Here is a 13,568-nt window from a genome sequence, read left to right on the forward strand (position 1 = left end):
CTCTCAGGTATCCTTGCTGCTTACAGAATAGACACTTGCATGGGAGCCCTTCTGAACAGCAGCTTTGTGTCTACTGTTCTCTTCCTTCTGTCATATCCTCCCAAAACTTCATGCCAAGGCACAGTGTTTCTGCTTCTATCAAGCTCCAGCAAACATCCCTCTCTTGGAAGCCTTCTCAGAGGCCTCCCTGTGCTCAGCCAGTCCCTTTCTCCCAGGTCTCCCCTGAGCTCCAGGGCTTCTCAGATGGTACTATAATGACAAATGTATGCATCTGGCGGTTCCAGCCTCTTCACTTAGATGCTGAGGGTCTCAGGCTGGTGTGAGTCATGTATCTGCGTGTACCTGCCAGACTCTCAGCACTCAAACCCCAGCAGGTGTTTTGAAAATGCCAAGTGAATGAACCAAGAGAGATGGTCTTTCATTCATTTATTGAGCAAAACACAGGTAGAATGATACAACGAGGCACTGACCCAGTCAAGACAGCAACGGTGCTCTTAATGAAACTTCTTTCAAATTGGTGAACATGCTAGCTGTGAAGTCAATGCTTTTATTCCTTCCAGAGAACAGATTTCAAACAACGGTCACAGTGTTTAGGTTAATAAGATGCTGGACAGATGAATAGCCAAAGAATGTTACAAAACAACAAAATCTCACCAACGATATATCAAATGCAAATTTACTGAGACATTGAGAAAATATGTGTTTGTAGTTACAAGGCTAAAAACATCATTACAGGAACCAATTTTGTAAAACTAGGTGGGGGGGAAGCACTGTATAAGCCTTTCGTAAGCTATCAAGGAGTGTACATGGTGGACAAGCCAGTTTTCTATTTGAAGTAGCTTATAGCACCAACACGTTGGCAGGGTCAGTGAGGGACAGGGAAGTGAAACTGAGGCAGCTGGAAATGGGAAGGGACCACAGCCATTGTCTGCTTGGTTTACAAATGGAGAAGTGGAGGCCCCGAGAGAGGAGTGCCTTGTCCAAAGATCACAAGATTGACTGGAAAATGACTCAGGGCTAAAATCCAGGCCACTGATGGCAGGTAGGTATTTTACGTTAATACACAAATGTCAATCTATTTGATTTGATGTATTTTATCTTACCCACAGGCCTATCATAAAATAGGGCAGTACAATTCATACCATACTCTAGTATTGCCTTTATTTCATTGAGAGATGACTGACATGTTCTGTTGTTCACTTCTTGAGCCTGTATATATCTTAAATAAAAACTCAGAGTCATCAGTCAGATGGTACCATCTTAGTTATAAATTGGCGAGAAATTGGCATCTGAAGAGGAAATTTGGCACATCTTCCACTATGTAAACTAATCTATGTCTCAAAATTACTAATTGTTGGTATAAAGGTTCTTTTATTTGATAGTTTAAAGATTAATAAAGTACAAACATATCCAAACATAGAGAAAGCAATTCAGGCCTTTCCTTTAAAAGGTTAGTATGGTATTTTTCACTTTAATAAGGTAAGAAATTTAAAACCTTTTTATTTTTTTAGAAAAAGAAAAAAGTACTTAGCTACAACTCATAGCTTGAGATTGACCTGGCATATAAAGCATTATCCCTATTTTTAAAAATGTATTTCTGTAAACTACTTTGGAGTCATGACATTTTGTCTAGCCTATCTTGCCATGGTCCTGGGACCTCAACTGTATGGATTTATGATGAACTAGGGAAGATATAAAAAACAAAAAGAACAAGAGCACTGTTAACAAAAGCAGCATTAAGGAAAAAATCTACTTATAGTATTTAAATAGTTTAATGGGTATGAAGCCACGAGCTTGCCTGTATATATTATAGAAATGTGTCATTGCAGTGGTTGTTGGAAAAAAACAACACATATTGGGCATCTATCATTATCATAAACCAACTGCTGCAGACAGTTAAACTGTGGCTTCTTAAGTAGAATAAAGCCAGATAAATAAAAGTGACTTCTGCATATCATATGTATGTATACATATATTATATTTTCTCACATAGACGTCTACTTATAAGTAAATCAACATCTAGCTACAATTTTCCCCCTCTTGGGTTCAGCATCAAAGGATTTATCTGATTCCATTTTTTCCCCATGAACACGCCCCACACCTGTTAGGAAGTTACATAACATTTATACTCATAGCCTTTATTCTATCTGAGCAGCGAAAATAAAATGAAATCTCCTGGGACCTCAAGTCCATTTCTTCCCACTATGAGCTTATGAACAAACATACAGCAAAACATGTCTGTTTGCCACTAGGCAAAAGAGGGTTAACGTGCTAAAGAATAAACTATATTTGCTACCAATAACGTGCACGAGATGGTATGATAAAAGCAATTTCAATGGAAAGATTCCATAATAAGCTGCATTATAAATATGTAAAGAAACATGTTAAAAACTAGAGTGAAAATAAGGTTAGTGTTCTGAAACTATCAGTAGAAAAATATACTTATAAAAAAAGAATGTCTCATTAAGTGAAGCATTCAATGTAAAGTTGTCTTTTCAGTGTACATCCCCAATTTCACCTTTTGCAAGGTACAAGCGTCATCTCTCTGACATAGGTGCCTATGATTTACCTGGAACTGCAGGGCTCACAGGACCGGCAGTGCTGTGACTGTCACAGGTCCGTTCACAGTGCTGAGCAGCAGGGCGGTGGGGAGAAATACTGAGCACGCTGAAACCCTCTAAAAAGAGTACTGCATGTGTTCACCGTTGGTGAGCATGACATTAAACTTTGAAAGGGACCTACTTTCTAGGGCAGAGCATACACAGGTAGGGGAAACCTCTGTAAATAACTCCTTGGGGTAGAATCCTTTTTGAGGATGTTTTTACTTCTTCATTAGAGGTTCCTTTTAATGAATGGAAGGTGGATTAAAATTTTACCAGCCTTGTGTATGGTTTGGGCCCCTCAGTGAGCATTTGAAAAGGACCCTCTCTTTTCTCTGCTGAAGTTGAGACACTCTGTTGTCTGGGGAAATGAATTCCTTTGGGATCCTCACTGGACATTTTGAGGACAAAAGGGCCATCCTTATGTCCAGAAGAGGATCGAGGAACTCGAAATCCAGCTGCCAGGACTCATGGAGTGCGGCCCCTCTTGGGAGGCCTGCATTCCCCTTGGATGGCTTGTGGACCAGGCAGGGATGAAAGTGCAGACATCTGAAGAGGGCCGGAGTGTCCCAATACCATAACTAGTGCTCCTACGTTTCTATCCCACCACGATCCACCTTCCTGGGGCTGGAGAGGGGGATGTCACCTCTGAAAAAGGATGCTCTAGCAGCACAGGAAAGACACAAAGGGGCAAGGGAGAAAGAGAGGGGGCTAAATTGCAAAGCTAGGCTGGGAAGAGCAGCTGGATTTTACACATTTCTGCTCCCCTCTTGGCTGGGCTCACAGTTCACTGTCTGTCCCTCTAATCACTAGAGTTGACATTTCAGAGGTGTGTTCCCCTAACCCAGCAAGGGTCCCAGTGGTCTCTGCCCCTTCTCTTTCTCAGGATCACTGAAGCCCAAAATATCCTTGTTGTCTAGTACCTTACCAAAGGGCTTTCAGTTCAGCTTTAAGTTTTTCAGTTGGCATGGTTTATCATAACCTAAGAAGTCCAGCGAGATTTCAAGAGAGATGACTTCATCGCCTGATTATGATGAATAGAATCTGTAGGATGTTCTTTATTTTTTGTACAATAACTATATGAAAAGATTTTTTTATTCCACTTACACACAGCTCAAGATAAAGATATCACATCTGGATTTGAAAAATTGATGTATATATAGAGGGGAGTTCTAGTAAGGAAATAAGCTTCAATATGTGTACACACACAAGACACACACGTACACAATTACACCCCCCCCCCCCCCCCGCGCACAGCACTATACAGGTTGGCACAAACCTTATCAAGGACATAATATGATTTACAGGTTTTAGGATTGAAGTTATTCTTTGCAATTTAATTTGACAGGTGCTTAGGCAATTTAGGTCTTGGCATATCTGAATCAACTGTATATTTAAATATATAATTATGTTTGCAAGAAGGGCCAGGTCAACTTTGCTTAAACAGTAACCCAATATGATACCATAGTTACTAATTGGAAAACAAGATTGTTATTCTGTATTAAATCAGTAAAGGGTATTTTAAAGAGAGGGCAACTTGGACAATGAAGACCTCAGAGTCCATTATTCCAAGTGAAGAGCATTTTAGTTATTAGCAGTGGTTACCAAATAAGCTGGAGGCAAATCTCTTCAAGGAGCTGCTTGTATCTGCTCTGTTAAGAAGAGGTGAGAGACGGCTTCGCTGTTTCACTATAAGATGATGCAGGTTTTTTTATCCTTGAAAGGGTTTTCTGAAGTCGGTATGCCTATCAGCAGAGGGTCACTCCTGGCATGCTCCTCGCAGTAGGACATGAGGTCTGCAGATGCCTTTGAGACCTTGGAGAAACCAACAACAAAGGAAATACTTTATTCATGGATGTCAGGACTGCCTGTGAATGATGAGCTACTGGGTGAAGACTGATTATTATTATTGTTATTATTAATACATTTTTATGGTACTAGGGATTGAACCCAGGGGTGGTTCTACCACTGAGCTAGACTCCCAGGCCTTTCAAATTTTTATTTCTTGACAAGGTCTTGCTAAGTTGCATAGGCTGACCTTGAACTTGTAATCTTTGTGCCTCGATCTCCTAAGTACTGGGATTACAGGCATGTGCCACTGAGTCTGGCTTGAAGACTGATAATGAGATTCAGAGCATCACTCTCAGACTGCATGTCAGGTACAAAGGGAAACGGTTTCTGGCAGGTATGGTGTTCTTTAACTGGTGATCAGACAAGTTGGCACCACATTTTCCCTTGTATGAACGCTGAAGACACCCCACCAACTAGCTAGCTGGAATTCTTGCCAAACCCTTAACCAGAACCTAATCAGCAAAGGATTACAACCCAAGTGATTGTGACTTTGCAAAATGAGAGCCTTGGAATCTTCAAAAATGGACTGTGCGTTAGATATTATGACTAGATAATTCTGGAATGCAAATAACTTTCAAGTGGCTAAAGAAAAAAATTACATGTGTTTTGTTAAGTATATGTACAGATTGGGGGTGTGTGCAAGTGAACATGGCCAAATGTGAACAACTGGTGAATCTGGGTAAAGAGAATATGAATGTTTGTTGTTACAAGCCTTCTGTAGGTTTGCAGTCTTTCAAAACAAAAAGTTGAGGGTGGGGAAGGAAACGTGTGTGCAAATCATGGGACTGTTGTATCTTACTTTCTATCCAAAAAAAAAAAAACAAAAACAAACAAAAACAAAAAAAACCCAACTGAAATGCAGAACAGAGTTTTAGAACTGAATTAAGGGCTGGAAGCCAAAACTCTAGAGCCAAATTGTGCAGCTTTGAGATTTATTGTTAGGGAGATAGGGTTGTAGCTCAGTGGTAGAGCGCTTGTGTAGCATGCATGAGGCCTTGGGTTCTACCCTCAGCAATGCAAAAAAGCAAAACAAAAGAAAAGCAAGGGAAAAAAAAAGCAAATTTAACAAACAAGAAAAGACTTACTGTAGAGATTGGGTTTGGGGGAAATATAAAGAACAAAAGTAGTATGGGAAGACGCAGTGCCTTACTCTGGTGTGAGTGAAAATACCAGATACTGCTTCAGAAGTTGGGGTGGGAGATCTCCGGGAATACTCAGGTCAGCAAGTTAAGGCCAGGAGTGTGGGGTAGCACCCCTGAAGCTGGCACAGGCAGCCAACCTCCTGCTTTGAGGACAGGTGACTATCTTCAGCCCCCCTCCAAGGAATTTATCAGGTGACTGCTCCAGTTTCTAGGAAACAACCTAGACACAACATTCCAGGGCTCTTACTGCCTAGTCCTCTCTTGGGACTGAGGGGAAAGACTTCAAAGTCAGCTGACTTGAGAAACACATTCCCGATTCTCTATGGGGAGCCACCATTACTCACCCTGGGGGTAGAAAGCGGCCATCAAAGGCACACACTCAAAAAGCAGCATTTTCTTACAAGGAAGACACTGACTGTTGACCTGTTATCCAAGGTGACCTCCACTGCTCGGATACTCTAGAACACTTGCACATTCCAGTGGGATTGGAAGTGTTTATGAAACCCACCTGGGATCCTGTCCCAATTTAGACCCCACTAATTGCGGGACCTGCCCATGTCCAGTCAGGGAAGGCAGGTCCTTGGGAAATCCTGCCCAGGGTTTAATAAACAGAAGGGCTAACTGAGACATTTGGATCCTTGGCTCTTTTGAAATGAGGCCTGTGCTAGGTAGAAAACGAAAATTAAGATTCTGAGACCCTCATCCTGCGGCAGGCAGATCCTAGAAGCGAGTTGAATCGAATGGCATTATCTTTTCTGAGCTGCACTCCAGTCCTGGCAGAGCACAGGGACTGAAGAGCATGCACAGTACAGCCTTTGCAGCTCCTTACCTTTATTCTTTCGATGGATGCTTCTAATCTTAATTGCTGCACAGTTCTCCTAGCCTGGGCTATGTTGTTGGTACTTGCCGTCTTGCTGGACATCTTTAATGACTGCTCCTCCCTGAACTCTGTAGAGAAATTTTTTTCAAAAGGTGAATGACAGGCATCATTAAGTCAGTCAAACATTCTTAACAATGCATGTTACTTTAAGGGAAATAAAGGTTCTGACCCAACCATGACAGCCTCTTGGGAGCTAAAATGCCCGTCAGCAATCTCAGTGGCGCTTGAGTGTTTCAGCTTGTCACTCATCTGAGTATCTCCATACATCTTTGGTTTGCAGGAACCCAGCACTAGCATCCCAACATATAACATTTAAGTGGCCTTTTACAGATTTTTTTAAATGAAGAAACAAATACACATAAACATTTGCAGTAGTTAAAGGGCTTTCAGCAAAAGCAAGCATTTGCTGACAGAGGCCACATTACACATTATTTTGATATTACTACTAACCTACTTTAAACAAAAGACTGAAGGTGATTTCTTTCAGGCTCTCTTAACCAACTCTCAGGCTGATGCAAGTCTGGTGACAAAAAACTGGGCAAGCTCTCCTCTAGAAAGCTGTGCACAGAGAGTACATTTTTTTTTGAGTGCTATCAAGATATGCAATAGTTTTGAAAATGTTAGTTGGGCAGGTAAACAAGTCTTTATTCAAGAAAAAGTGAGAACCTTTCAGCTGAAAGACTCCCAATGATAAAGACAGGTCCTCAGTAAACGTCAAATGAGATACATGAGTAGCTGAAAGTGTGAAATAATTAATGAAGCTTTATCATTCCTTTCTCTGACCTCTCCCTGGCCAAGGCACTTGCTAATCCCATTACCTTCCCCAGATGTCTGGCCAGGTTTCACTCTCCTCCTTAGCTTGAGCCCTTGGATTCTAGGCTGCTTTCTCTGCCTAGCTCCCTGATGTAAAGCAACTGAAACAGCCTGGCACTTGAGCTTTGACCTGGCTGGTTAGCTGGTGGCACATTTCAAGAGGAAGGGGGGGCCTGGGATGAGTGTGGCCTGGTGCCTCTGCCATATATGGTAAGTTCTCTCTGGGCATGGTGGTGTCTGGAGGAAAACACAGAGCTGGCAGGCCTGGCAGCAGTGTGGCAGTTTTATGAGTCATAGGAGCAGGTGGACAGTAGGTGTGCCTCGCCGCGCTATGCAAGGGTTCAGCAGTCCTAGGGCACCGTGGCGCCAGCAGCAAACCCTGGAGGATTCCACCTTCTGCAGAGCCTACAGCTGTGCAAAAGCTGCAAAATACACCAGCCATTCACAGGCTCCAGGGTGTCCACTGTGTGTGCACCCCGGGCTCCACGCTGAGTTTTGCCAGACTTAGGATGTCTCCAAGGGCTCAGCTCAGGGCTCAGACCTTCTGAGGAAGCTTAAGGTCAAATGCACAGATAAAGCTGCTTTTAGCTGCATGTAGAATTTTCCATCAGGCCTCATCGGCAGGCTTTGCATTCCTGGGTGTAGATCCTGCCTCCACCACTTACCAGCAGGGTGAAACCAGGCAGCCTCCTTCACCTCTATGCGTCCCAGTTTTCTCACCTGTCATATAAAGCACTACTACCCATCTCAAAGGGTTTTGGGGGATTCAGTGGCTGATGCACAAGTAGTGTTTAGCAGAGGACCAAGGCGCTCCATAAACTTCAACAGCTAGTATTGCTTTTATCCTAGAGTCTTCACACCAGCACTATGAACTGGGGCTTGTGTTTACCCACCCTCCCCCACCCGGTCAGTGGCCTTCGGGATTCTGACCCAGTGGTCTGGGTGGGGCCATGGGCATCAGCACTTTGAGTGCACCCTAGGCAGCTCTGCCACAATCTAGTGCCCAGGCAGAAGGGAAGGGTTGGTGACAGCCAAAGATGATTTCCTTAGGAAAAAAGAAGCCCTAGCAGAACAGGAAACCTGAAGGAGGAAGCATGCACGTGGCAGGGCAGGCTGCCCTTTTCTGGTCCTGGCCTTGGGCGACCTGGTTTCAACAGAGTCCAGGACCAGCTGCCTCTTCCAGGGATTCCTCAGTCATTTGGCCCCACCCTAAGGGGAGGCATACAATCTCCTCCCCCAGTGCCGGCCACACCCAGCCACCTGGCCTAGCCCAGTTCTCTGCTCCCCTAAATGTGATTGAGGCTGTGGGTAACCTCATTCCATTCCCTGCGGCTTGTGAAACTGGACTCCCCTCCAGCTGGTGGCTGTCCTCAGGCCCGTCCCCTCCAGCATGGGGACAGGACACCTTTTCTGATAGGTCTGTGGTTCCCAGGCTGCCTCCTCAGGATTTTCTAACTGTTCCCTTTGCATGAGAATAATGCCAAGTAGTCTCTTCTCACCCTGCAGGGCACACAGTTCCCAAGGCCTGGACAGGTTTTTCTGTAATTGCAAACAGGTCACATGCAGGGAGACTGGATCAGTCCCTGTTCCCACCTGCGTGGACATAAAGCAAATGGTCCGTGGTTGGCCTCTATAAGAAGCCTGGGTAGGTGCCTCTCAAAGTGGTGAGATAATTGGCATCGAGTACACGGAGGACTTTCTTTCTGCATGATTAAATTATAATCAGGACTTAAAATAGCTAGCTAGTAAGAAGCAATAAAATAAAGTTAAAAAAAAAAGAGAAAATCCACAATTCACACTTGTCAGCCCTGAATTCATGCGGCTTTCTCGATTCTGATGTCTGTTCAGATCTCCTTCACTGGAGGGCCTCCTCTTTGCTTCCTCAGGTTCCTCTGGGGAGTCCTGTGGGTTTCAAGCTCTACAAGCTCCATAAAACATGTCTTTCTTTCTTTCTTTCTTTTTTTTTTTTTTAAAGAGATGGGGTCTTGAGGAGGAGAGTGGCTCATGTTTGTAAATCTCAACTAACTGGGAGACTGAAGTAGGAGGACTGCAAGTAGAGGCCATCCTGGGCAACTCAGTGAGACCCTACTGGATAAAAAATAAAAAGGGCTGGAGATATAACTTAGGATATCAGTGGTAGAGTGTCCCTGGGTTCCACCTTCAATACTACTACAAAGAGAGAGAGAGAGAGAGAGAGAGAGAGAGAGAGAGAGAGAGAGAGAGAGAGAGAGATTGATTGATTCTTATAGAGAGGTCACTATATTGCCCAGGATAGCCTGGCACTCCTGGGCTCAAATGATCCTCCTGCCTCAGCCTCCTAAGTAGCTGGGACAAAAGCACGAAATGCAGTGCTCAGCCTATATATTTTTTTGTACTGGGGATTGAACCCAAGGGCATTTCTACCTTTGAATGATATCTGAAACCTCTTATAAAATTCTTTATTTTAGCCGGGCCTGGTGGCGCACACTTGTAATCCCAGCATTTGAGAGGCTGAGACAGGAGGATTGTGGTTCACAGGCAGCCTCAGCTACTACTTAGTAAGGCCCTTTGCAACTCAGTGAGACCCTGTTTCAAAATAAAGAATAAAAAAATAGGTCTGGGAATGTAGCCCGGAGGTAGAAGGGCTTCCAGGAACCCCAGTACCACCAAAAATAAATAAATAATAAATAAATAAATAAATAAAATTCTTTATTTTGTTTCAAAATAAAGGGTCTTGTTAAGCTGTTCCAGGCTAGCCCTGAACCTGTGATCCTCCTGTCTCAGCCTCCCAAGTAATGGGAGGCCTGTGCCATCACATCCAGCTATTCAATACATTTTTAATTCATGCTACGGGTACTTGGTACAGTATGCAGAGAACAAATAGATAAGACAGGTATAGCTTCTGCCCTAAAAGAGATAAACAACACTAAACAACTAAAAGGATCCAACCTTGCCAGTGCTCTGCAATCCTTTCCTGAAAGTCTCTTCCCATCTGCAGGTACATGGATAACTAGCTAAAGTTTTGGACATGGAAATTTTTTTTTTTTACTGCATCACAGACTCACTGAACACCAAACAGCTGTCTACTGAACACTGTATAGCATTAGTTTTGGGAAGCTAATTGTGGGCATCCCTGGAAAACATTTTACAAGGGGCCACTGGAAAAGAACATCATCTCTGATTATCACTTTGTTCCTGTGGAGAAGTCAGATTGAAACTGTATAGTTTCAAGTTGAGGAGCCTCCTGGAGGGACATGGAGTTCCTCAGCTGCCTCTGTCTTGGCAGGGCCCTGTGCCTAACTCCTGAGTGGCAGGAGGCGCTCCCAGAGCTGGGCCAGCTGCAGCTGCTCTGCACTGCCTCAACAGCTGGGGCAGAACAAGTCTGGGAGGCTGGATAGAGGCATCTCCATACATCTCTGTGCCTCCAGAGGGTCTGTTCTGGTCTCCTCTCAATGGCAAGGGTCTGTAGCTATTTCTGCTGGTAGCCCAATTCCTTACACCAAGAACAGCTTCTAAGCAAACACCACCTAATCTTTGTATGGGACCTGGAGAATGCATGCTGCCTTCACACATCTCATTTCAGGACGCCTCACCACAATCCGGCATGGGGCATTGCTATTCCACCCGTATTTTACAGGTAAGGCAACAGGTTAGAAAGATAGAGACAGGTGGATCGCAGGTTTGTGGCCAGCCTCAGCAACTTAGCAAGGCCTTTTGCAACTTCCTGAGACCCTGTTTCAAAATTAAAAATAAAAATAAAGATGTAGGTGTAGCTCAGAGGTAGAATGTCCCTGGGTTTCAATCCCCAGTAACTCCTACATATAACCCCCCCCAAAAAAAAAAAAGGGAGAAAGAGAAGAAAAGCTTGTTTCAAGGTAACCCAGACTGCATACTTTGAGCAAAGCTTGTAAGCCTTTTCTCTTCAGAAACTACCCCTCCTGTATGCTCCAAGAACAGGGTGCAATTCCAATTAAATCGATTCACAAATACTCGGGACATCACGGGAACATTCCACACTGTGGCTCTTAATCAAGAGTGACTTTGGCCCCCTGTGACCTGGAGTCAAGGGCTTGCCAACTGCTGTGTTTATGCAACACCCCTTCTGGGAAAAAAGCATCTGTTTGCATATGTAGTGCCTGGACTTCTGCTCTCATAAAAGCAGGAGCTGGGCAAGGAAGTTCTCTTGGAGCTCCTGGGCAAGGACTGAGTCTGCATCCGGGGGTCCTGAGCCCCCAAGGTCCCATCCTGCCCCAAAGGGTCAGGGCCTGTGTGAGCCTGTGCAGAGGGCCATGTGGGGAAACTCTGGCTGTCCCTCTTGCAGCTTTACTTTCGGTTTTGCGTAAGGGTAAGAGATTTGAATAAACACACGCAGTACTTCTCCAGTCAAATCATTTACATTGGTTTTAATGCTGTAGTTCATCTGAATTCTCAGCTTCCTAGAAATTCCCAGGAACAAGATGTCTCATTAGGGAAATATGGACATTTTAATCTTTGTGGACGGGGCCTGCAGAGGAGGGAAGGAGGGAAAGCTTCCCCAGCATACTCTGGAGCACACTCCGGGAGCAAGTCACCGGGAAGCCCCTGGGTCTAAGTCCCAAGCCACTCGGGTCTGGCTGGTAACTGAATCACTGGAGAGCGGCCAGCTTTCATGAGCAAACCAACACGCCCCTGTGGTTATAATAAAAGAGTGGCTTAAAGAAAAAAAAAGACCACAGGCTTCTATTCCCCCTCTGACCTTGCTTTCCACTTCAGATGTCTGACCCTTCTCTGTAAAAGGAATCAGGAAGACCTACGCCAGAGGGTTTTTTAGGGGGGCAGAGAGGCGCAGCACACAACGCACCTGGCATGTGTCAGTGAACCCGCGTTTACTAAATGCTGGGTCCCTGGGCGTGTGCTTGGTGGGAAGCAGGAGGAAGATTCAGATAGCTACTGAAGAATTTCAAAGCTGTGGGACCAGGTAGCAACCACTTTCTAATATGGCCTCAGTGAAAATGTGGGGAGCGCGCAGCGGGTTGTTAGGAATGGTTTTTCTATTCTCAGAAGCATTTACTATTCCTCCCAAAGTCTGCGGGCCGCAGCCAGGCTGCAGATGTGTTTGGTTGGGCCACACACACAGAGTTAACTCCAGTGTGTTTTAACTATAAATTGATTGTGGACATTTAAAAAATCGAGAGATTTCACTTTAAAAGAAAGATATATGGAAAAATCAGAATATCCTACAAAGTTGGGCTGGCTTGGAGTAGTGCTGCCCCTTCAGTATCTGCTGGCGCACCTGCCCGGCCTTCTATTTGAACTCCTGATGCTGCCTTTACGCTAGGACCTGGATATCCAGTTCCAGAGACACGGTCAAAGATTAGCCAGGGCACCTGCGCTCACACCCCCACTTCCCACTTATGTAGCTCAGAGGCCCTGAACAAGGCCTGGAAACTACTTAAACCTCAATTTTCTCATGGGACAATAATACTTCTTCCTTCCTTCCATCCATCCATCCATCCATCCATCCATCCATCCATCCATCCTGAAGCTAGAAGAGTTCTACCCCTAAACTATACTCCGAGCCCTATTTTAGTTTTTTTGGACACAGGGTCTCACTAAATTGCAGAGGCTAGCCTCAAACCCGCCACCTTCCTATCTCAACTTCCCAAGTACTGGGATTATAGGTGTGTGTCACTATGCCTGGCTTACTTTCATATCTAGTGTGTGTGTGTGTGGGGGGGGTTACTGGGTGGGGATGGAACTCAGGGGGGCATTCTACCTCTGAGATACACCACCAGCCCTATCTTTTAGTCTTTATTTTGAAACACTGAGTTGCAGAGGGCCTCACTAAGTGGCTGAGGTTGGCTTTGAACCACGATCCTCCTGTCTCAGCCTCACAAATACTGGTATTACAAGTGTGCACCACTACACGTGGCATTATTTTCATATCTTAAAAGACTGTTATGAGTGAGTCAGGCCTGGTGACACACACTTGTAATCCCAGTATTTGGGAGGCTGAGACAGGAGGATCGCGGTTTGAGGACAGCCTCAGCTACTACTTAGTGAGGCCCTCTGCAACTCAGCGAGATCCAGTTTCAAAAAAAAAAAATAATAATAAAGAATAAAAAATAGGGCTGGGGGTGTAGCTCGAAGGTAGAATGCCTCTGGGTTCTATCCCCAGTACCACACACACACAAACAAAGATTGTTATGAGCATCAGATATGTGAGGGGCTGAGAGTAGAGCTCAGTGGTGGAGATCTTGCTAGAATGTGTGAGGTCCTGGGTTCTATTCCTAGCATTATAAAAAAGAAAAGGAAAAAGGAAGA

The 13,568-nt window shown here is 44.5% G+C and overlaps 1 protein-coding gene across 1 annotated transcript; it reads right to left on the reverse strand.

The window, feature by feature from the left end:
• Positions 1-4,289: 4,289 nt before the first annotated feature.
• GNG12 (G protein subunit gamma 12) lies at positions 4,290-6,515 on the reverse strand (the record flags this gene model as incomplete). Its single annotated transcript, XM_080690876.1, has 2 exons — positions 4,290-4,415; positions 6,423-6,515. 2 exons carry the CDS (start codon positions 6,513-6,515, stop codon positions 4,290-4,292), a joined length of 219 nt encoding a protein of 72 aa, XP_080547002.1.
• Positions 6,516-13,568: the final 7,053 nt, after the last annotated feature.

This window comes from Muscardinus avellanarius (genome assembly GCF_963383645.1).
Source record: "Muscardinus avellanarius genome assembly, chromosome: 3".
NCBI classification, from domain to species: Eukaryota; Metazoa; Chordata; class Mammalia; order Rodentia; family Gliridae; genus Muscardinus; species Muscardinus avellanarius.